The sequence below is a fragment of the Podarcis erhardii genome, assembly GCF_964252035.2.
Source record: "Podarcis erhardii genome assembly, chromosome: 3".
Lineage (NCBI taxonomy): Eukaryota > Metazoa > Chordata > Lepidosauria > Squamata > Lacertidae > Podarcis > Podarcis erhardii.
This window is the reverse complement of record NC_138507.1, coordinates 65,275,172-65,300,032: the sequence shown is the minus strand read 5'-3', so window position 1 is coordinate 65,300,032 and position 24,861 is coordinate 65,275,172. Positions and strand designations below refer to the sequence as shown.

At 42.6% G+C, this 24,861-nt stretch overlaps 1 protein-coding gene and 1 long non-coding RNA gene across 4 annotated transcripts in view; one reads left to right on the top strand and one right to left on the bottom strand.

The window, feature by feature from the left end:
* The first annotated feature begins 404 nt into the window (after positions 1-404).
* LOC309337690 lies at positions 405-6,444 on the top strand. The gene is made up of 3 exons (XR_014154495.1): positions 405-873; positions 5,269-5,388; positions 6,311-6,444. It is a non-coding gene; the product is annotated as an uncharacterized lncRNA (long non-coding RNA).
* GRM1 (glutamate metabotropic receptor 1) overlaps positions 5,423-24,861 on the bottom strand; it is a 178,375-nt gene continuing 158,936 nt past the window's right edge. For 2 of the 3 annotated variants that reach the window (XM_081854320.1, XM_081854321.1), the window contains one exon: positions 5,423-7,780. In XM_081854320.1, coding sequence (XP_081710446.1) covers positions 6,889-7,780 — 892 coding nt within the window. In that variant the 3' untranslated portion in view covers positions 5,423-6,888. Of the gene's footprint in view, positions 7,781-18,656; positions 18,742-24,861 lie in introns of all 3 variants that reach the window. The other variant, XM_081854323.1, reaches the window with a different exon arrangement.

The window sequence follows — 24,861 nt, the reverse complement described above, 5'->3', positions numbered from 1 at the left end:
TAAGGGCATCTTTTTTTATTAGACCAACTGCTGTTAGTTAGTTTGCAAGCTTTCCAAAGAGATCTGCTCTTAACATCTCATTTGCGAAAGTAGCTGGACTCTCAAAGGCTCTGGGCTCTGTTCCAGAAGATGATGATGTAATAATCACATACATCACTTGCCAGCAGGATGTTTTTTTGTTTTTCAAGAAGTGTCTGTTAAATACCTCATTAAGAAAGGCATGCTGTAGGCTGGCTGCTTCTTTCCCTTGATGAATTTGCAGGCTGGTACTTGCCAAGTATCATTTTACTGATCCAATTATTTAAAAAATACCCTTCAAGAGGTTGTTAAGATATACTCCCAAAGACTTCAGCTCAAGTAGTTTGTATAAGGCAGCTTCCTATGTTCCTGAATCACACCATCAGTCCATCTAGCTCAGCATTGTCTTCATTGACTGGCAGAATCTCTCCAGAATTTCAGTCTGGGAGTCTTTCACAGTTCTACCTGAGAACTGAACAGGGACCTTCTTTATGTGAAGCAGATGCTCCACCCAGGGCCAGCCCACTTGTGAGACAGACTGAGGCAACCGCCTCGGGCAGCAGAATCCCAAGGGGTGGCACCAGTGGGGAAAAGAGGGAAAGCGGCAGCAGCTTCTGGCAAAATCCCTTGAGATCTCATGGAACTCTTCCGGGATCCCACAGAACTCACAGAAGATCTCGCCACAGCCGCCGATTCTCCTCACTTCTCCCATGGCTGAAAGACCCCCTCTCTCCCCACCCCCACTGCTGCCACTGGAGAAGCAAGGAGAAGTGGCTGTGGTTTCCAGGTTCTGGCAAGATCTTACAGACCTCTTATGAGATTCCACATGAATCTGGAAGCTGCAGCACATGCGTGGTAAGGCTTCAGCAGGGGAGTGGCGGGATTGGCTGCTTCTGGTTCTATCACTCAGCAAAGATTAAGTTGTGTCCCATTGACCTTTGTTAAAACATTTCATTTTCCTCTAGCCAACAATTTAAAAATAAATAAATGATGGGAATTACATTTCAAAGCTTGGTTCTCACTTCTGTTCTTTTCAGAATTCACACAGCATGCATACGCAGTGACTGATGGGACGGGAGATGAAGGTGGTTTAGAAATCACCATCCTCGGGAAAGCGCTGCTCTCCATAGTTCATAAGCAGATGTATTTTGGTGCTGAAGTAGGCACTTTTTAAGTCTTAGGGCTGGCAAGCACAAGCAGAACCAAAATGTTATGCTTATCTTTTGCTTGTATCTCCTGATACTTCTGTCTCTGTGCTTAGCAGTAAACATGAGTTTTGTTGTTTTAAATGGTCTAAATTGGTACAGTTCAAGTTGATTCTTAGGTAATATATTAGAGAGGAATGAGGGCCATGAGGTTGAAAAGATATCTATACTGAAAGTGGATGCCTTATACAGGTCTCGTAGCAGAGAAGCAACTTTGCAGTACAAGAGATTTTAAGTAGACAAGATCCTGTGCAAAATGGTGTGGTGACATCCCTCTCAAGGGGAGCCAGTGTGGTGTAGTGGTTAAGAGTGGTAGTCTCCTAATCTGGGGAACTGGGTTCGCTTGAAGATAACTCATCAAGTGATCAAGTAATATGTTGATCAGCTCACAAAAGACTATTTCTCGTTTAAACTTTTACATGGTTTTTGATCTATACTTTTATCTATAATTGTTGAATAGCAGTATATAACTATTTTTATAAATTAAAGAATAACAATACTATGTGCAGATATTAAAACCTTTGGAGTGTTACTTTTTCAGATATGCAGTTTGTATCTTAAATCATGATAACTTCACAGAGTAAAAATGTAGGATCATCTTTTTTCAAAGTAAATATAAAATACTTATTAGACAGTGTTATAAAGGCAATTTTAATTAATCATATGACAGGCCCAAAATATACCTTTTTACAGAAATCTTAGAAGTTTGTACAACCACACATGTGAAGGTCTTCACCTTTGGATAAACATTAGAGACATACTGTATATCACAGTTCCAGTTTCCAGTTACAAACAAAGAGCTAATATAAGGAGCCTCAATAAAATGGATATCCATTGATATTTATGTAAAACGATTACTTATTATGTTGAGATTGGCTAGATCAGAGTACAAGTTGCCACCATCAAATGGGCGCAAAAATAGGTGCAGGTAGATGATGTGCTTCCTCTTCACATTTTATTGTTGAATATGAAAGCTATTCTCACTGCGGTACTGATTTTGTATCAGTCATAACAGTGAATTATCCTATTTTAAATGTTGCCTTCTTAGTAACTAGAGAGGGCTTACTGTAAGGTTTTGTTCAAACAGTGTTTCTTCAGTGGTAGAGTAGGACCGGCCCTGCCATTAGTCAAGGTGAGATGACCACCTCAAGCAGCAGAGGCTAGATGGCAGCAGTAGCCCCCTGGCAGATTCTTCTAAGCCCCCAAGCCATTCCCTGTTTATGTTACAGAGACTGTCCTGCCCCACTACAGTATTCTGCTGTCTCAGGTGCAATGAAGAATGCTGTCTCGTCACCTGTGTTGAAGTAATATCCAACTGAGGAGTCAGGCCAGTTAAAAAAAAGTCATTCTATACTTGTAACCAGTGATATTTACATGACAGGAGAAAAATATTCTGAACATGTTAACTGCATGTGTAACATGCATGATTTCACTAAGGTAACCTATTTGGGGATTACTAAATTTGCCAAATATTATAAAGACCTTATCTTTATATCTTTAGCTTTTGCTACATGTCTCTTTACCCTGGCCTTTGTCAATTAGGGTATTTAATTTTTTATGGACCCTGCTTTTTTGCTGAATTTATATTGTTCTGTTTCATTTGGACTCATTTTACATGTTTTATAATTGCAGTTTTTTTGCTGTTTTATATTCTGTTGTTGTAACCTGCCAGTGGACCTGATGCCGAAAGGCAGCTAAGAAATCTTATAAATAAACAAGCACACTTTTTGCTGCATGTTGTGAAATGAGAACTTTGCTTGTCCTATGAATGTTTGGTTGTTCAGTTATCCCTTTTGTTTTGCTACTGTTTTTAGTAATTTACTATGTGATTTTATTGTGCTTTATATATTTTTTCATTGTACACTATCTGTGGAGCATTTGCCCTGGAAGAGTGAAGTCAATCTCTGGTTTGTAGGTTTATGGGAGCGTTGGACATCCAGATTGCAGCAGTAGCCAGGAATACTTTCTGTCAACTGACTGCCTCTAATAAGAAAGCTGCAGCCTTTTTTATCAAATTATAGCCTCAAGAAGACAGGCTACTGTATTGCGAAGAGAGTTGGGGGGGGGGGTTTACAATGGGAGAAGGGATCTGCATGTGCAGAAGCAAAGTGCCCCAGCCTGCTGAAACTTTGCTGAGTTTCATGATACTTCAGAGCAGCCTTTCCAACCTGATGCACTACAAATTAATTAAATTTAGTCTTACTTAAATTCCATTGATTTCAATAATTAAGTGTGCATCAAACCCTCTGATTACAATGGCTGAGTGCACTTGGGGCTGCCCTGAATATTTGACGTTTTCAGGCAAAAATAGTGATTTTGATGGTGTAAAGTATTTCCACAAATATCCCTTTAGACTATGTAAACATTTACTGTACCATCACCATCCAGTCATGTTCAGTGCCAACATCCTGGTTTGCTGCTATTATTTCCATGCAATTTCCTATTCTCCAGCTACTGCTTCTTCTTTCTGGATTACTTATGGGGGTGATTGAAGGTCTGCTCAACTTATTGGGTGGGTGGTGCTGCCTTGATCCGCCCCAGGGACAGAGACTGGCACCCTCCCTGTCGCTGCTTGTCCATGCTGTTGGCACTGCATGGGGCCCTGCTCAAGGGGCGGGCCCTGGTGACCAATCAGCACCAATGGGGGTGGAGGTGGCCGTGGATAATTTAAACCCTGGCATGGCAGGGAAATCAAAGCCAATCAGGGATTAAACAGTTGTTGGAATTGCATCACAATGCTAAGTATGGTCAATCAAATTTGGCTGCATGATGACATCACTGAAAGCATAAGAAGTTAACTGAAAACAAGAGAGGACAATATAAATGCACATGTGACGATGTCCCCTTTTACTGCTAGGGATGGGGAGAAGTTAAGTTCAGCAGACCTGCATAATCCACATTTTCTGATGCACAGGGCAAATGCTTATATATATATATATATATATATATATATATATATATATGTATGTATGTATATATGTTATATAAAGAGAGATAGAGCACCTTAGAGACCAACTAAGTTAGTTCTGTGTATAAGCTTTCGTGTGCATGCACACTTCTTCAGAACATGCACATGAAAGCTTATACCCAGAACTAACTTATTTGGTCTCTAAGGTGCTACTGGACAATTTTTTTATTTAGTTTTTATTCATTTTGTCTATGTCAGACCAACACGGTTACCTACCTGAATCAAGGGCAAATGCTGCTATTCTCCTATTCTTTGAAATTTACACTCCTCCAAATTTTGTGAGGCAGCTCTCTAACCAAACATACAAAAATGCATAAATTATGGGAAAGTGTGCATAAAATGCATATATTTGTGATGTACGATTGTTGGGGAAAAAATCCTTGCAATATTCACATTAGGCAAAATTGCATATAAAAATGTATATTCCAAACTTTCACGATGACTGAAAAACCCCCACAAACTGATGTGTAAATGTGAAGGATTGAATTTAAGATCAGGGAAAAAACCCATAGAAACTGAAATAAAACGAAGTTGACAGATTTGCCCATGCTTACCCACTGTAGGATCTGGCTCACATCCTATGCTGTTCTGGAGCTTTGCCTGATCTCGGGTCAGGAGCGGTTTTTAGGGGGCTCATGGGGCTGATGTGAGGAAGAGAGAGCAGTAAAGTCCCTTACACTTGTGTATCTTTGGATACAACTCTGTGGGTATCTGTGTCTTAGTGGAGTGAACTCATACACCCTGGAGATATTTGCTTGTTTCCAGTGCCCACTGCCCATTTAAGCCCAGCCTGAAATGCTGGTTTTAGGAGTAGGAGATCCAACAGCAACAGAATGGGATATGGTGCAGAAGGCTGCAACTGGTAGGATCATTTAAAAACTGGATGCTTTCACTTGTCCATGCCAAAGCATTTTTAGCTAAATCATAGCAGCCATTGCATACAACGTTTTTCAGTTACACATTCTCCAAATTCAATTCTGTTACATATTTCCTTCAATCCCTTATATGAAAAGAAATGTAATAGAAAAAGGTTGTTAAAACAGCATGATAATCATTGACAATGATTTTGATTATTAGAAAAGAAACCTACACAAAATCCGGAAACTGGGGGAAAGGGAAAAAAAAAAACAACCAGCATGAGAGGAATAACAACAATGGTAGACAGATTCAAGCACCATAGAAATTTCTTTGCCACAGGTATGGTCTGAAAGACCATAACGTTATGGTTATCCATAACGAGAAATGGTCTGAATACTTTTTCCAAATTTGCCTTTACAGTTGTTGTTTTTAATTCTGGTGTGTGCAAGATTTCTAAAAGAGATGCTTCCTTTATTAAATACATTTGTTTAAAATACATGAAATAACAAATTATTGGAGCACTGGTTATTTTCAACAGCATAATTTCACATGGCAAAAATATCAGCAAAATCAAGCACCCTATTATAAGGGAAGGCTTAGCTTTTTAAAAATGTTTCAGCACAGCTTACAAACCTTCAAAGATCTATAGTATATTTTTAAACAATGCAATATAAAACATGATCGAAACATAAAAATATTGATAATATATTTGTAGGACGATCATCCAGTGGCAGTTATTAGATGTTATACAGCACATGTTCTATACAGTTACACGCACACACACAAAGACACAACATACACTCATTCTCTTGCCTCTACCATGAATCTAGTGAGCCACGGTTAAGAATTGCTTTTTGCTTTAAAGTAGTAACTTTTGCTCAAAATATATAATTATTTCATATGTACTTGTTTCCATAGTAACACAAACAAACAATGTAACCACATGGCAGATGCATCAGATTATGAAAGTTGAGTTGGTAAATATTGTTTTGCTACAGGAAATGTAGTGTTAACAGTTTAGCCACCTGGCTTGCAATCATCTACAAAAGGGCAAAGGCTCAACACTACAGGAATTTCTGCCTTGGTTCTCATCAGCAGCCCTTTCGTGTCTTCACTGCGTTTATTCTGGCTCTTTTTAAAATCAGCACGGGGGGGGGGGGATACTAAATCAGAGGTTCTAAACATTCCTTATAAACTATATGCTCACATGCTATTTTTGCTTCTCTGACACAAACTTCACATGACAACTTGTTATTTCCAGGTCACTCACTTAAGAAAGCATAAGAGAAGATATACCCAGGTGTGCTGTCTGCAGAGAAGTCTTTTATTCCTTCCTTTCGAAGGGAACGTTGCCGCATTCAGTGAAGATGTCCAGCAGTGAGATGGATGCTAAGGTCTCCTCTGTGGTTTGTGTTATGCGGAGTCCTATTCAAGTGTTGCCAAGAGAGTGTGTGACAGTGTGTGTGAAACGTTGTGTACTGTACTTATTACCCCTTTGAATTTTGTTTTTGCTATAGAAGTCGTAGATGGGATTTGTGCTTTGTCAAAACGCCTACTGTCTTCTCAGAATACAATACTTTGAAAACAATACAATACTTTCCCTTTAAAACACGCGCACGCGCACACACGCACACACACAACAAGTAAAGAATTGAAGCCCTCTAATAGATTTAGTGCAGGATACACATTTGTTCGTTGTTGCTGCTGCCCCCTCCTATACACCACACCATGTTGGTATGCCTTCTCTTGCCCTCTCACGGCTTGTGCTGCTTTGCCCCATCAAAACAAAGCTGACCAAGGAGACGTGGCCCACTTGCTTTCATCACCACAGCCTCTGTTCTACAGGGTTGATGAAGTTTGCTTATAATCCCTCAGAACAACAGAGGCATAGGTTGCAATGGGAGGTGTGCAAAGCACTGATTCAGATACCGGGGAGCTGGGCACAGAACTGCCTGAGGCCACCGAATCTCGAAAGGGAGATGGAGGCGTCAGTGCTGGTGAGTCTTCTAGAGTCAGTTTGCTGGTTGCCTGCTCCTCTTCCTCATCTTCATCCTCCTCTAGGTTCCCCGGCCGCTCATACACATACCCTTGGATAAGCTTAAACTTTTCATTTTCTTCTTCTTCTTCCTCCTCCTCCTCCTCCTCCTGCCCCTCTTCTTCAGCTGGGGACGAAACTATCTCTTTGCTGAATGTACCCATTTGGAGTGGCAGCACCTGCTGCTGCAGTAATGGAGGGTGATAGATAGGCCTCACTCCGTTCCCGGCACCAGGTGCGGGGATCACAGAGTTGAAGTCCGGGATGCCAGTGGCAAATTTGTTGACCACGCCTTGCAGCTGCTCCATAACGGATCTCTGTGGTGGTGGAGGTGGTAGGATTTGGGGACTCTGCTCAGACAAGAACAGGTGGGTTTCCTCTGCTGTTGCCTGCAGGGGAGGCGTCGCCATGATTCGTCGATGCACAACCATCGAAGGACTATTTAGTTGGCCAAAGCGCACTGGCTCACTCTCCTCTTCCTCCACCACATTGTACAGAGTCTTACTGCTGATGTCTGAAAAAGTCAGGCTCTTGCCTTGGCCTGGATAGCTTTTAGTCAAGGGCTTGATCACTGCGGTCTGATTGCATCCTGGCTCTTTGCCCTTCACATGCACTGAGAGTCTGTGCCACATATGTTGTCCCTTGGGAACGTCTCTCCCACCTGGTTCAGACCAGGACACAGACTTGCCGTTGGAACTATGAAGAAAGCAAAGATGGTTGGTTTGCGTTTGCTTCAGGAAAAGAGAGGCAGCAATAGCAAAACTGTCCTTAGTTCTGTTCTGTAATATTGCCTCCACTCCGAAGCAATTACAGGGAAATACTACATTGAGAAACAGCAAAAACTTTTAAATTTAACACTTTCTGCTTTTTATAAAAGGGAAATCAAATTATTCCTTGTTGTGGGGGCAACATGTTGTAGAACAGAGGTCACAAATGAGGCACCCATAGGTGCCAATGTGCCTGCCTGTGCCTTCTGTGTCACTCAGTAAATAGTCCCTCAAAGATCCACAATATACAAGAGACTATCTGCTCAAATTCTCCTACACTGAGCACACCTGCTTAAACATCCCCACAATTTATTGTATGCCAGGACTGGACACTTACTATCCCTTTCATTCTGAACATTGAAGAAGTGCAAAGGGCATCTCTCTTTGAGCAAGTATGGTGGCCACTGTAGGTGCTCCCCTCACTGTGAATAGATGAGGGAGTATGCCTGCACCATTTTGTGGCCCAGTATTTCAGCTGTTTTAGATGTGACAGCCATTTTGTGTTTTGCCACACCCCTATGACAGCAATTTTGTGACTTGCAACAAAGGCACTTTCTCAAAATTCCAAATGTGCCCCCTGGTCAGGCAACTTGGATGGCTTCAGTTATTTTGGTTTCAAAGTTCTCTGCAGTGATAGGGAACCGTTAATCAATGTTAGATTCACTTTACCTGAAAGTTTTGGAAGATGCAATCCATAGCCATTTGAACTCATGTCTAAATCTATGGCAGTAGAATTAAAATATTTAATGTTATATTCCCACGTGCCATACACTTTGCATTTCTGGGTCCCATCTAAGCTTGTATTATGCTTTTTTCTCTGCCACATTTCTCAGGCAATTCTAGTATACAGAATCCCAACTTATTCGATCATGCTTTAAAAATAACGATCAGTGTTTGGTTCACTCATAATAAGTATATTGAGGTCCATGATCAAGCTTATTCCCTTGAAATGGTAAAAATCTTTTGTCAGAACTGGAACCTGCAATAAAAAGTTGATTTCTCCTTTATTTAAATGATGCTTTTAGCTATTTTGGACAGTTACCATGTTCCATGATACAGTTTGTAATTACCATTGGGAGCTTTAATTGTGTCTTTAAGACATTGAAATAGTTTCACGTCAATTGTGACTCATGATGGCAGTTTTTAAGGGAATACTAGAATGTTAACTCCATTCTGAAAAGTAGAAAAACTTGAAGAATTTGGTACTAGTTTATCCCCAATAACACCTTAACTGCCTGGTCACTTTGATCTTCAGGAGAGGCATTCTTAGAGGTGCTGTATGTTACTGATGTCCACTATGGCCTTTAGTGTGGTGTCACTAGCCTTTGGAATATACTCCCAAATCAAATACCAGGCATGCATCTGGAATTTAGGTTCCATGCTTAAAATTCATGTTTCACCCAGGCTTCCCATGAGGGGGTGAACCAGCTATGTTGATGTACTTATTTGTGATATTTTTGTACTTGTTTTATGCACATAATTTCAGTTTTTAATTTACAGCTGTTCACCAGCTTGGTCTCCCCACCCTTAACATTAGTGGTTATAGACATTTTTTGCAAACAAACAATATACTAAACTACTTTCTTCTTATCCTCACTAACAGCCTAGTGAGACTTAGGTCCCATTCATTTTATTTATTAAACCCAGCTCCCACCTTCCTCCCAAAGGAACCAGAGGCGGCAAACACACAAATGAAAAAAAAAAAAAAACATATTAGAAACCATTCCAATACAGACACAGACTGGGGGAGATCTCTACTTAAAAGGCTTTTGTTGGAATTTTCAGCAGACTTAATACCAGCCATCTTGGGGTGCTTCCAGACAGGGGCCTGCTATTGCAAGTAGGTTGTTCAAAGCACATTAACTTCCACACATTCCTGTTTTTTCAGTCATGGATATTCATTGTTATTCTGCTGCTAGCTGTCCACACAAGTGGGTGAAGATTGAGGAAATGTACCTGGAGGGCTTCCCATCTTATTCCCCTCAATCACTCATTTCCAGCCCTCCAATGCTGTTGGTGGGCAAGTGCAGTGGTATTCTGTGTGTGTGTGTGTGTGTGTGTGTGTGTGTGTGTGCGCGCGCGAGCACACACACACACACACACACACACACAACTTTTTTTAAAACAACAACAACCCAGGAAGTGCTCATGAGTGCAAGAGGAAATATTACCAGCCACAAAATGGGAACCTGTGATTTGAGGGATGGGTGTGAGCAATATCCATTTCCACTTTTTTAAAAAATACTGAGGACTTGCTTATGAGTGATGCTTCTCAAAGCCTAGTACAAGAGTGATATTGAGATCTTGCACAAGATCACTGTATTGGTTTTGTTGATAATAATTAAAAAGACAGATGTATGTACTGTGAATACAACCTCTGAGGTAATTGCCATGTGTATTTTTAGGAGATCTTTTGAGAAAAACTCATAGCAACTGGTTTGCTGAAATTCAGGTGTGCCCTCAGCATGTGGCAATCTCTGGAAATAGGCACACTTGCATCATTTGAGCCACTGAAAACAGAATGGGCTGGATGAGGGTGGCATTAGAATCCATCCACCCAAATGTCACAATGTGTGACAAACCATGGACCGAGACTAAATTAATGTGCTGATAAGTGAATGCAGATCACTAAGGTTTATTTTTATGAATCAGATTTTCCATGGAAATGGGAAATCTAGGCTAAATTTTTTAAAAGTATGGGCTGACATTCTGTTGACAAGGATATTGTGTGGGCACTACAAAAAAGAATTGTGTGCATGAACAGCACCAACTACCCAGTATAAACTCCTGTCTGGAAGCATCCTTAGAGTGAACTCAGAAGAAGACTTAGCAGCCTATTCACATAGAGAAGAGCTTTTTCAATGGTGGCTATTGGGATGGAGGCTTCCAGTGACTTGGTTATCATGTGCTAGCACAAATAGCAAATTAAAAGCATTATTATTTAAATGTAGCCTTGGTACATCCATCCAGCACAAGTCTGCAAAATCTACAGTGTGCATTTGGCCCGCATCTGATTTGTGTCACTTGAATAGATATGGGAATTGATAAAAACAGCAAGGCAAAATTGGCTCAAACTATGTGACGATTGGAATTCTACCTATCAGACATGATGTCACTCATCTTGCCCATCTTGCCCATTTTCTCATTGATTCATTTATTCATCTTGCCCATTAGAGACACAGAAGTTTGAAGGGGTCACTCTCCGCCAATTACGTTTAGAACAAACACACATGGTACAAATTCAGCCTCAGTAATCACTAAGACAAAAAAATGTAATAAAATACAAATGCAGACATATTTGATACCTATGACTATACAATACAATTGTGTGTGTGTAAGTAAGTACGTAAAGAGATTCAAGAAGTGTGGGGGAGGATGCAAGGTCAGCCGCGGGAACAACCAATTGCCCTGGAAAAACCCAAATATTTTAGAAACAAGGGTGTGCTAATAATATGGCAACAGCCAGAAGACTGAGACCATTGGGTACAAAGGCACAGTAAACAGTGAGACTCAATACCACATCAATTTAAAAGCAAGGGACACACAAAACTTTAAGCCGGACTCAGGCATCATGACACAGGGAGTCCTAAAGGTATGGATGCTAAGGAGATTTGTGGCACAGGCAATCTGTTGTGTCTTAGCAAGGAGGTGAGGCAGGATTTTGCTCTCAGGTAATGAGTCTCTAAAATATGGAGAACTTCTCCATTTGGGAAGGGCTTGGGGAGAGTTAAGGAAGAACTAGGAAGGGGGATGATTGGAACTCAGTGATAAAATGCATTCTTTGCTGCATAAAGATAGTTCCTGGTTAATTTCCTCACACTCGTTTCCTAGTTCTGCTGGATTTCTCAGCGGCCTTTGATACCTGTGACCATGACATTCTTCTGGACTGTCTAGAGGGGCTGGGAGCTGGGGGCACTGTTATACCAGTGGTTCCTCTTCTTCCTCCTGGTCTGTGTCCAGAAAGTGGTGTTGGGGGATGAGTGTTCAGACCCCTGGGCTCTGACTTGTGGGGTGCCTCAGGGTTCCGTCCTCTCCCCCATGCTTTTTAAAATCTATATGAAACTGCTGGGAGAGATCATCAGGGGGTTTGGGCTGGGTGTTCACCAGTAAGTGGATGATATCCAGCTCTACCTCTCTTTTAAATCAGAACCAGTGAAGGTGTGTGAGTGTCTGGAGGCGATTGGAGGATGGATGGTGGCTGATGGATTGAGGTTGAATCCTGACAAGACAAAAGTACTGTTTTGGGGGGACAGGGGGCGGGTGGGTGTGGGGGACTCCCTAGTCCTGAATGGAGTTATTGTGCCCCTGAAGGACCAGGTGTGCAGCCTGGGAGTCATTTTGGATGTAGGAGGCCTCTTTATATCTCTCCTCCTCAGCTACCTCAACCTCTCTTGGGTCATTTGGCAGCTTTTATGTAACTCAGGAATCCAGCTCCTTAAAGAAAGTGAACAAAAAGCAGATAGAGCATAATGAGGAGAAAAGCATGCTCCCCATCAAACTCACCGGATTCCAGAAAGATGCTGAATTCAAGCATTTACTGTTCGGATCCATTGCTCCTTGTCCACTTCTCTGGAGCAGCAGAAAACAACCTTTCTCCCTCCTCTATGTGACATCCTATGTGACTCTCCTGCATGTGAGTGTCTGAGGGCCCTGCTCCTTCCTGCCACTCACCATCTGGCCTGGGGCGGGGCCTGAAGCCTCATAAAGGACTGCTGGACTCTGCTGCCCGGGAGGACTCTCCTGCATGTGAGTGTCTGAGGGCCCTGCTCCTTCCTGCCATTCACCATCTGGCCTGGGGCAGGGCCTGACGGGCCTCACTGGAACAGTTGCTGTTACTGCCGGAGGGGTGCAGAGTGCTTTTAAAATGTTTTAAAATTTTTATTTTGAATTTTTTGTATGGGGGGGGGGTGCGGTGGATGTTTATTGGGCCTGGGAATTTGTTTGATTTTATGTTTTTGTAATTTTTGTAATTTCTATTGTTTTTTGTTTATATTGTCTTATTTGTGTGTTTTTTTTTTGTTTGTTTGTTTCTTAAAGGGGTTATTTCGTTCTTAAGGGGAGGGGTCAGGGCTGCCGGGGAATGGGCCCCAGCCCATAAAATGGCTGGGATATGCTTCACAGGGGGGAATGCACTGGGACAACCGATCTCAGTGATCACGGGTAGGAGGAGGAGTTACGCTAAGACCAGACCATGTCATTACAGAGGAGGCAGGTTTAGTCGTTGTCTGAGGACTATCCCTGCCTCTGGGTCTGGTCCTGACCGGATGAATACTAGAATCAGCAAGGGATACCCACATGACCTGAAAGTGTTGCTGTGCAATGCCAGGTCAATGATTCATAAGACCACTGCCATCCATGACTTGATCATGGATGGAGGACTTGACCTGGCATGTGTAACAGAGACTTGGTTGGATGAAGCAGATGGGCCTGTCCTTGCCACTGCTTGTCCACCAGGTTTCTCTTACGCACAGCAACCCAGGTCATGTGGGCGGGGAGGGGGGGTTGCAGTGATTTTTAGGAAGTCATTAGTTTGCACCAGGCGTCCTATTGGGAAGACCCAGTTTTCTGAGTGCATGTTCTGGAAGTTGGGCAATAGGGGCAGTACAGGATTCCTTTTGGTGTACCGACCTCCCCGCTGCACCAAGGATTCCCTGCCCGAGCTGCTTCAGGTCGTGGCGGATGTTCTCCTGGAGACACCTAGCTTGGTCGTCCTAGGGGATTTTAACATCCATGCCGACACGACCTTACAAGGGGCCGCTCGGGACTTCGTGGAAAGCATGGCCTCCATGGGGCTGTCCCTGAATAAGTCTGGCCCAACCCATAGCCGCGGACATGCCTTGGACCTGGTGTTTACCTCTACGGATGTTGGTGATCTGACACTAAGTAAAAGCGAAACGAAAGAAGTGCCATGGTCAGATCACTTCCTGGTGCAACTGGACTTCTCCGCGACCCATCCCCTCTGCAGGGAGGTGGGACCGATTCGGATGGTCCGCCCCCGCCACTTAATGGATCCAAATGGTTTCCAGAGAGTGGTTGGGGATGCTTTATCCCATGTTGATGGCCATTCAGCCGATTCCCTGGTGGCCCGCTGGAATGTGGAGTTAACCAGGGCTATTGACTGTTTGGCTCCGAAGCGCCCTCTCCGATTGCATGAAGCCCGGAGAGCCCCGTGGTTTTCCACGGATCTGAGGGCAATGAAACAATCGTTGAGACGGCTAGAGCGCCGGTGGCGGATAACTCATTCTGAATCTGACCGGACACGGGTTAGAGCTCAATGTCGAGCCTACCAAGTGGCGATAGCGACGGCGAAGAAGACTTTCTTCACCGCCTCTATTGCATCTGCAGAAAACAGCAGCAGGAGACTCTTTCAGGTGGTTCGCAATTTAGCGGAACCACCTGTAACATCAGGGCCCAGTACGGGCCACATGTTCTCCTGCAATGATTTTGCAAATTTTTTTGCAGATAAAATCGCTCAGATTCGGGAAGAAGTAGACTCCACCGTGGGAGCAGGGCCGGGGCGGGAGAGTGCTAGAGTCCTGTCTGGTCAAGTTGTGTGGGATCAATTTCAATCTGTTACCTCCGAGGATGTGGACAGGCTGCTTGGACGAGTGAAGCCAACCACCTGTCTCCTGGATCCTTGCCCATCCTGGCTTATAAAAGCTAGCCGGGAAGGACTGGGCGATGGGCTTCGTGGGGTGGTGAATGCTTCCCTCCGTGAGGGAGCCTTCCCAGACCCGCTGAAAGAGGCGGTTATTAAACCGCTTCTTAAAAAACCATCTTTAGATGCGGCCACGATGGCCAATTATCGCCCAGTCTCAAACCTCCCATTCTTGGGCAAGGTGATTGAGCGAGTGGTTGCTGAACAACTCCAGGCACGCCTGGAAGAAGCGGACCATTTGGATCCCTTCCAGTCGGGATTCAGGCCTCATCATGGGACTGAAACTGCCTTGGTCGCACTGGTTGATGATCTCCGGCGGGCTAGGGACAAAGGTGAGAGCTGTTTCCTAGTTCTGCTGGATCTCTCAGCGGCGTTTGATACCATCGACCATGACATCCTTCTGGACCGTCTTGAGGGGCTGGGAGCTGGGGGCACTGTTATACAGTGGTTCCGCTCCTTCCTCCTGGGCCGTGTTCAGAAAGTGGTGGTGGGGGATGAGTGTTCGGACCCCTGGCCGCTCACTTGTGGGGTGCCTCAGGGTTCTGTCCTCTCCCCCATGCTTTTCAACATCTACATGCAGCCGCTGGGAGCGATCATCAGGAGGTTTGGGCTGGGTGTTCATCAGTATGCAGATGATACCCAGCTCTACCTCTCTTTTAAATCAGAACCAGTGAAGGCGGTAAAGGTCCTGTGTGAGTGTCTGGAGGCGGTTGGAGGATGGATGGCGGCTAACAGATTGAGGTTGAATCCTGACAAGACAGAAGTACTGTTTTTGGGGGACAGGAGGCGGGCAGGTGTGGAGGATTCCCTGGTCCTGAATGCGGTAACTGTGCCCCTGAAGGACCAGGTGCGCAGCCTGGGAGTCATTTTGGACTCACAGCTGTCCATGGAGGCACAGGTCAAATCTGTATCCAGGGCAGCTGTTTACCAGCTCCATCTGGTACGTAGGCTGAGACCCTATCTGCCTGCGGACTGTCTCGCCAGAGTGGTACATGCTCTGGTTATCTCCCGCTTGGACTACTGCAATGCGCTCTACGTGGGGCTACCTTTGAAGGTGACCCGGAAACTACAACTAATACAGAATGCGGCAGCTAGACTGGTGACTGGGAGCGGCCGCCGAGACCATATAACACCGGTCTTGAAAGACCTACATTGGCTCCCAGTACGTTTCCGAGCACAATTCAAAGTGTTGGTGCTGACCTTTAAAGCCCTAAATGGCCTCGGTCCAGTATATCTGAAGGAGCGTCTCCTCCCCCATCGTTCTGCCCGGACACTGAGGTCCAGCTCCGAGGGCCTTCTGGCGGTTCCCTCACTGCGAGAGGCCAAGTTGCAGGGAACCAGGCAGAGGGCCTTCTCGGTGGTGGCGCCCGCCCTGTGGAATGCCCTCCCATCGGATGTCAAGGCGATGGACAGCTACCTGACATTCAGAAGACATCTGAAGGCAGCCCTGTTCAGGGAAGTTTTTAATATGTGACATTTTAGTGTATTTTTTATCTCTGTTGGAAGCCGCCCAGAGTGGCTGGGGAAACCCAGCCAGATGGGCGGGGTACAAATAATAAATTATTATTATTATTATTATTATTATTATTATTATTATGGACTTGTGTGACTAAGTTCTTTAATTCTATATTTGTATAGAAGGGAAGACAATACACACTACACTATAAAACATTTTTGAATAATTATACTGATTACCGTAATACATATAAAAACAAACAGAAAACCTACCTGCATGATATTTACAGAACTAACACACTTTTAATTTCCATTTTAACAAGGCTGCTTTGATGAATTTAATCTGCTTACAACAGAACCATGCTTTGAAATAGGAAATCCTAATGGACTTTTGATATTATGGCAGGGATGATTTTCTGTTAAGGAAAGGTCCAATATAGCTGTCCTTACATATAATTCATCAGGACCTGTTTCCTAGCAAATCATGTTTTAATTCACCTTACTCAGAAGCAAGATCTGCTGGATTTGCACTCTACATAGTTAAAGGTTTGTGCTGCAGTTACAGTTAGATGGTTCTAAATGGTGTTTCAGTCACTATAAATGACATTTTATTATATGCTGAAAATCTGGGAGCTGCCAGTAAATATTGCAAATCCTTCTTCATTCATACCATGCCTTTGTTACATATCTTCAGGTGCCAGGAAAAAATATCCCTCTTTTCCCAGGCCTTTGGCTAATTAAACAATCTAAAGTTTTTAAACTGCGTGTGGAATGTGGGCTGGGGTGGTGATGGTGATTGTTTCATTGGTTCCTTTTTAATTTTTATATTGTTAACCCTCCTGTGATCCCCAGACGAAGGGTGGTATAGAAATTTAATAAATATTAATAAAATATATCAGAAATAGTTGCATACCAAACATTTGTTTTTAAAAACTGCACACAAGAGTTTGTTAGACTTTCAGTCTGATTCAGAGATTAACAGTGCAATCCCAACCATGTCTACTCAGAAGTAAGTCCTATTGAATTCAAGGAGGCTGACTATCAGGTTAGGATTGCAGCCTAAATTTCACAGGCCTTGGGAATTTGGCTAGCCTTGTTGAAACTCTTTTTGCTTCCCTCTAAAACAGAGGTGGAGAACCTGTGGCCTTCCAGGTGTTGGTGGACTCCCAACTCCCATCACCATGGCTATTTGTGAGAGATGGAACTTGTGGTCTATTAATAGTTGGCAGGCCACAGGTTCCCTGCCACTGCTGGAAAGTGTTGAGTCTAAACTTAAGGATGTTTCTCTTAAGAAGTTACATCAGAAGGTTGCTGTGGGTTAAATTTGGTGGTTAACTCCAGAGGTTTGATCTTTGTCAACAGCATGGAGAGGTTCCCCAGAAAACCTGGACCCCCAGCATGTATATGGTCTGGTGAGATGCTGAATTTGCCAACAATACAGCTTGTCAGTCAATAGCATGTGTGTTTCCATAGCTTCTAGGTGGGGGTGCACATCCTCTATGCAAAGAGTATTTTATCATTTTGTTGGGTTTTTGTTTGTTTCCTTCCTTGAGTATTTTGTCTGAGTAGGAAAGTCAACATTTGCTTTGAAGATTCAATTTGGGTTTCCGTTAAACTCTGTTAAAACAATTAAATGTTTTAACTCTGTTAAAACACTGAAGTGACCACTATATCTGTGAAGTCTCTTTTTCTTGGCTAACAGCTGTTCCACGGCTTCTGTCACATTATTATTTCTACTTAGTTCATGTTCTCACTACTTTTGTCTGACACTACCTTCTCTGTGTTAAATTTCCCAACCAGAATGCTGCTGTTCTCATTATCAGCTTGATTTGAACTTCAATAAAACTAATTGTCTCCCACTTTCTACCACAAGCATCATGTTGGAAAACATACCTCTTCTATAATGACTATTTTCTTCTCCTTTTCCTAACATAATTCTGCTTAGTAACCAGTTTTCATCAACCCCAAATCTGTGACTTAGCACCTACTAATCTGTAAACACATGTTAATGTGACAAGAAAGGGATGAATCAATTGGGTTTAACTATTACTTTCAAAAGTAATAACTAAAATCTTCTATCTTATTGCTTGAGTGTTTGCACTTCAAAATTCCTTTATGGCCATAAATGGTCGTCAGCATGAAACTCTGTGTTTTGCACACTCCACCAACCAAACCAGTGTTCTGTGAAAACCTGCAGCCGAAGTTCACCAACCCGGGCTGTCAAGAAGAATCGGGCACAGCAAAGCGGCAGCAGCCACTAGAGAAAATATAAAGCCGTCATTGAAAGTAGGCAGGATCGTTTCAGCTCCATGCAAAACTCTGAACAGGGGAAAACAGTGTTGGCTAAAAGACGGGGGTTAAGATAAAACGAACAAGAAAAGTACGTTTTGTTTTGTTTTCGTTTTGCAATTTGATCAGCAGGTGCTGGAAGTGACAACCATGGGGAGAAAAAAAGAGTTTCTTTCAAAAATTATTCCACAGTGTCCTTTGAAGAATATATGGACAAGCAAGAGTCAAGGCAGTGTGAAAAATGGGACACATAAGCAACTGTTCCATCATTAATGGCATGCACCACATTTGTCCCATTATCCGGAATGAGAAAAGTCATGAGAAAGAGAAAGCAATGGGTAAAAAATAAAAATAAAAAAGATATAACAACAAACACCACTGTTTGTCATGCAGCTTCTCTTACACATTCACTGCAGTTTGGGGGTTTTCAAAGCTGCACATGGGCCGACGGACACTGGCTGGTGGGCGAGAATTCTGGCTGCCTCTTCCTGAGGATTGAAAAGAAAAAGACACCCAGTGAGTGGTTATCCACATGCACATTCATGGCAGCTGTACCACTCAGTTGGGTGCTTGTCCCTGGCCTACTTCCAGCCTTCCTTGTGCTGCTTCAGGTGTCTTCTCCAGGTCTGCAGGACTTAAGTGGTTCTATCTACCCTATTCGCCATATGGTATTCCTTTCTTCTTTGCCTACCAAGTTGCTATGCATTTAAAAATGAGGGTGGTTATGCAGTGGATACAGTGCTGTGAGCTTGTTTGTTTTGGATAGGGGGCAGCCCCGTGGAAATCCCTGTGCTTCATGGAATGGCCAATGCACTAGCACCCTTAACATAACTTCCTGCCCTGCGTTAGAGCTAAAATAAGAGAAATGTATAATGGTTGTCTTCCAGAGCTTCCTACAGGAGAGCTGGAAAGAAATCTAAATAACATATAACCTCCAGATGATAATAATGGTGCTGTGCATGAGTGGAAACACCTATTAGTCATGCTTAAATAGCTTGTAATTAGCTATTTGTTGGTTGCCTGTGGTGAATTAGACCTGATTCTGAGCAATCACAGAGTCAGCTGGTTCTTTTCTCCCCTTGGACTACTGATTGTCAGAAGTAACTAGCACAATTAACATGTAGGGATAGCCAGGCTTAGGGGGGAATTTTATGGGGTACTAATTTATTTGCAAGGTGGGTCTATATGCCACATTCGTATTGGAACTTGCACAATATATGGAGGTTTTCCCTTCCCAGTGATTGAGTGCTTGGAAAGAGGGCACATATATTCTACATCCCCTTTTTTGAATTGCTGATAGCTTTTCGCAATGCACAGGACCTGCCTTTCCATAAAAGCCATTGTCACTATTTGCTTTTCTGATTTTTATTTTATTTTTTTTAGAATTTGAGTCTCAGTACGGGTGATATTTTGGGCCATAGTAATGAGGCAGATGACACATTAAAGCGCAGTACCTTTACTCATAAAATTGCAGTTATGTCACCATCAAAAGTGTCACAGGAACTTGAGGGAAAAAACAAAGTACCTGAAGTCAGCATAGGCTAGCACTTACCTGAGCTGGTGTGAGGATAAGAATATTCACAAACATTCTGTGCTTCATTTACTGAGCTGCTAGAGAGGAACTACTAGCCTGTCCCATTCCCCATTTTTTTCTCTAGAATGGTAGGCTGGCCACGGTTTCAAATGTTATATTTGTGAAAATTACGTAGATAAATTTGTTACTTTAAAAATTATCCAGTTTCTTGTTTCAGTTTCTGGCACACCCCTGAGGCTTAGTGAGGCACTTGCCTCAGGACAGCAGATATGGGACAGTTGGGATGGATAGCATACCTGGGTCCATGAGGCGAGCACCACCCCTCCCCCCTCCCCCTTTGCCTTTCCCCCTCTTCCTCCCCTCCACAGGTCTCAATTTGGTCTCCTTTTTCTCCCTTTTTCTCATGGTCATCACTGCGGGGGGAGTGGCAAAGGTGGTTTGGGGGCTGGGGAGGATTTGTCATCGGGGGTGGGGGAGGAGTCGGCAGGGTGGCATTTCTGTTTTGCCTCAGTGGCAAAATGTCCTGGTTTCAGTTTGTGGACAAGAATGAACCAAACTGTAGGAACTGGAACAGACTGTCTAAACCAGGCATGGCCTACAGATGTTTTGGGAGTACAGTTCCCATCATCATCCCTGACCACTGGTCCTGTTAGCTAGGGATGATGGGAGTTGTAGTCCCAAAACATCTGGAGGGCCAAGTTTGGTCTAAACCTTGCTTCTCCCTCCCTCCTTTTTATGTTAATTTCTTATTATAGAAGTGTGCGTTATATTGTGCTAACATTTGTGTCATATTGCAAAGACTTCACAATAAACTGCTACTTCTGCTACAAATATTCTTACAACTCTGGGCTAAATTTTCAGTGTGGATGGGGTGAAGATGCAAGGATAAATGAATTTAGAAGAAACTTGTTGGAATATCTTACTGCAAAAAGTTTATTGGACTCCCAGGGAAATATTTGGTTCTCATGTATATGCAAAAGTTGCTCTGTAAAGTTAAATAGATATCTCCCTTTTAATGTATCTTGCTTGGAAGTTATGATTGGTTGGAATCCTATAACTATAGATATGTTAATTACATTACATTACATTACATTTCTATTTTCTTCTCTTTGATATACTGTGCAGTGGCAAGCTGCCAATGCAATGTTCCCAAAGTTAAATAGAAATGTTTTCTTTTAAAAAGTCACGAATGCTACCTTTCTGCTGGCTTGGACTAGCTATTAAGTCTAATCAGGATTTTAATGTCAGCTAGCAGGAGGTGATTTAGTGACCATGAACTACTGCAACCATAAGCTGACATAGCATTACGTGCTATTAGCCCATTCATACTTAGGATTTTTTTTGGGGGGGGTGTTGATGTGTCCGTTTAAGTGGGGCACTAAACTACATATTATGAAAAGCATGGTGGCCACTTACATGTCACTTAAAAAAAAGAAGACTGTGACCAGTTGATCTATGTGATTGCTCAGTCAGCTCTCTAGGTGATAACTGTTGAAGGGCAACTTCTAAGCCTTGTACTCTACCTTCACATGGTTCTTTGTCTTTAAACTTGACTTGGGCTGGACAGTCCTACAAACAGAGGCCTGCCCTCTAACTTCTCTTCAAAGAGAGGACTCTAAATTAGGCAACATAATGAGAAAGTTGCTCCAGGCCTAATTCTCTTGCATCTGCCGGCTAGGAAGAAGAGGCAGGTGTTGGTGCCTGGAAATATGTGACAGGAAGGCTGTTCAGCAGAGGCAGAGAACTTCAGATCTGGGAGCAAAATATGGCTCTTTGGAGATATTTATTCAGTCCTCAAAACTCTCCCCAGATCACACCTGCTCACTGATCTAGCTCCATGCTTTCCTATAGTGGTTTTGCCTGGATGAAGTGTGTCTTTGTACCAAGCAAATGAGCCTTGCTGTGTGTATGTACAAACCTTTAGACTTGTGTGCAGCTGTAATGGAGCGTACTCTAAAATGGTAGGAGTCACATCTGTTGCTCTGCTGACTTTGTCTCTGGCCCTGTCCACAGCTGGCATGTGGCCCCCGGAAGGCTGTCTACAAGGGAATATGGCCCTCAAGCCATATTCTGCCATCCCTGCTGTAGGCTTCACAACAGTGAGGTGCCTAACAATTTGCCCATGGGAGGCTTAGGGTTTTAATGGATGGAACTGCTTGAGGCAGAATAATCCCTTGGGAGAGAGGATGTCTTATAATTGTTGAGAAACTGTAATTTAAGAACCATTTTTTCTACCCAGGACCAGGGACCCTGGGAGCAAGCTTCTTGCAGGGAGTGGATGAACATATGCGGATTCAGGGAATATTTTGTTTAGTGTAGTTGTGTTAGGATTGCTCTGTGTGTGTATGCAAGGATTTTGTTGCATACAGCTGATTGGTTGGTTTCGCCAGAATAGAGGGAACTATAACCATGATGAGAAGGAGGGATATGGGGTAAGGCACCAGGCCCTGACGGATTTACAGCCGGCTACTACAAAGAAATGAAATCTATTTTGGTGGGACCTCTAAAAATGATTATGAACAATATTTTAAAGAAAGGAGAAACCCCAGAGACCTGGAAAGAGGCATATATTACGTTTATCCCCAAACAGGATGCAGATCCAACCCAGGTTAAAAATTACAGACCAATTTCACTCCTAAACACAGATTATAAGATATTTGCAGGAATTCTGGCAAGAAGGCTGAAGATTTTGCTATCAGAAATTATTCACAGGGACCAGGCGGGATTCCTGCCAGGTCGGCAGATGAGAGATAACACAAGAAATATAATTAATATGCTAGAATACCTGTCTGTTAGGATTGACAAACAAGCTATAATGGTGTTTGTAGATGCCGAGAAGGCATTCGATAACGTGATATGGAACTTTATGTTGAAGAACTTAGAACACATGGATGTGGGTAACGATTTCTTTAATGGGGTAAAAGCAATATACACAGAGCAGAAGGCCAAATTGATCATAAACAATATGGTGACGGAGGAGATAAGGATACAGAAGGGAACAAGACAAGGATGTCCGCTTTCTCCATTACTATTTATAACTGTGTTAGAGGTCCTTATGAACTCAATAAGACAAAACGAGAATATAAAAGGAGTATCAGTAGGACAGAATGTTTATAAGACCAAAGCCTTCGCCGACGACTTAGTAATAATGACAGAAGAACCAGCAACGGCAATAGGGGAAATATTAAAGGAAATAGAACAATTTGGAGAAGTGGCAGGTTTCAAATTAAATAAGACAAAAACGAAAATGATAGGAAAAAACGTGGACCCAAAGATAATTGAAACAATCCAACAACAATCCAGCAGATAGAGATGGTCAAAAAAGTCAAATATCTCGGCATCTGGTTAACACCCAAAAACATAGACTTATTCAAAAATAATTATGAGCCGATGTGGAAGGAAATAAAGAAAGATTTAGAGAAATGGGGAGGGCTAAAATTGTTATTCTGGGGAAGGATTAATGTAATCAAGATGAATGTCTTATCAAGGTTGATGTTTCTATTCCAGACCATCCCTATAATCAAAGGGAGTCAAATCTTTAAGGAATGGCAAAGGATAGTCTCAAGATTTATATGGCAGGGCAAAAAACCCAGAATTCAGTTCAAATTACTGACAGACGTAAAGGAAAGAGGGGGCATTGCCCTGCCGGATCTGAAACTGTACTATGAGGCATCATGCTTATGTTGGATAAAAGAATGGGTAAAATTGGTGAATACGGAGCTGCTCGACTTAGAGGGCTTCAATAATAGATTCGGGTGGCACGCGTATTTATGGAAGAACAAAAGGAAAGTGCACAAGGGGTTTGCAAATCACATTTTTAGAGGGCCGCTAATCGAAGTTTGGGAAAGATATCAAAATCTGTTAGAGCCGAAAACACCACATTGGCTTTCACCTCTCGAAGTAATGAGTATAAAAACCACTAATGTGAGAAGCAATTGGGCAACTTATGATCAGCTACTAACTAAGGTTGAAGGGAAATGGAAGCTAAAACCGTATGAGCAAACAAAGGAACATGTTTACGATTGGCTACATCACCATCAGGTGAATCAGATGTTTAGTAAAGATATCAAAGAAAGAGGTTATGCAGATAAAGACTCAAAATTCCAGACAGAAATAATAAATAATAAAGTGAAAATTATATCTAAGATATATAGGATGCTGTTGGACTGGAATTTAGGCGACGAGGAAGTCAAATCAGTGATGATCCATTGGTCAAGGGATATAGGTCATAGTATACAGTTTGAGGATTGGGAGAAACTTTGGAAGGAGGGGGTAAACTTTACGGCGTGTACTTTGATAAGGGAAAACGTCATGAAGATGTTTTATAGGTGGTACTTGACACCCATGAAATTATCAAAAATGTATAAGGTGGATAATAAGTGCTGGAGATGTAAGGACATAGAGGGCTCCTTCTACCATATGTGGTGGGAGTGCAGAAGGGTGAAACAATTTTGGGAGAAAGTACACACTGAATTGAAGAAGATATTAAAGTACACGTTCATAAAGAAACCAGAAATCTTTCTTCTAGGGATATTAGGACAAGAGATAAAAAAGGAAGATCGCAGATTGGTATACTATGCGGTTACGGCAGCAAGGGTAGTATTAGCCCAGAAGTGGAAACTACGGGAAACCCCAACGGTGGAGGAGTGGAGATCTAAGTTGTCGGATTACGCAGAGTTGGATAGATTAACAGGAAAAGTTAGATACATAAGAGACTAAGTGTTCACCAAAGATTGGGAAAAGTATGTAGATTATCTGGAATGTATTAGTGAAGGGCAAATAACGCTAAAGGGATTTAGAGACGCACTGTGAAAGACTAAGAGTTATTGTGCAAAGCAAACAGGAATTAGGAATCGGTATAATGACAATATAAGTAATGAAACGTGTAATTTTATTTATTGCTTCGAATGATTTACGGACAGGCTGAAGGAAGTCCCGTAAGAGACGACTATGTTATATGGATGATATGGAAATGATAATTGTTGTTTATTATTTTTAATTTTTCTTTTCTGTGTATTTTCTTTGTATTTGTGTGTTACCTTGTGTTTTTTTTGGAAATAACTAATAAAAAAGA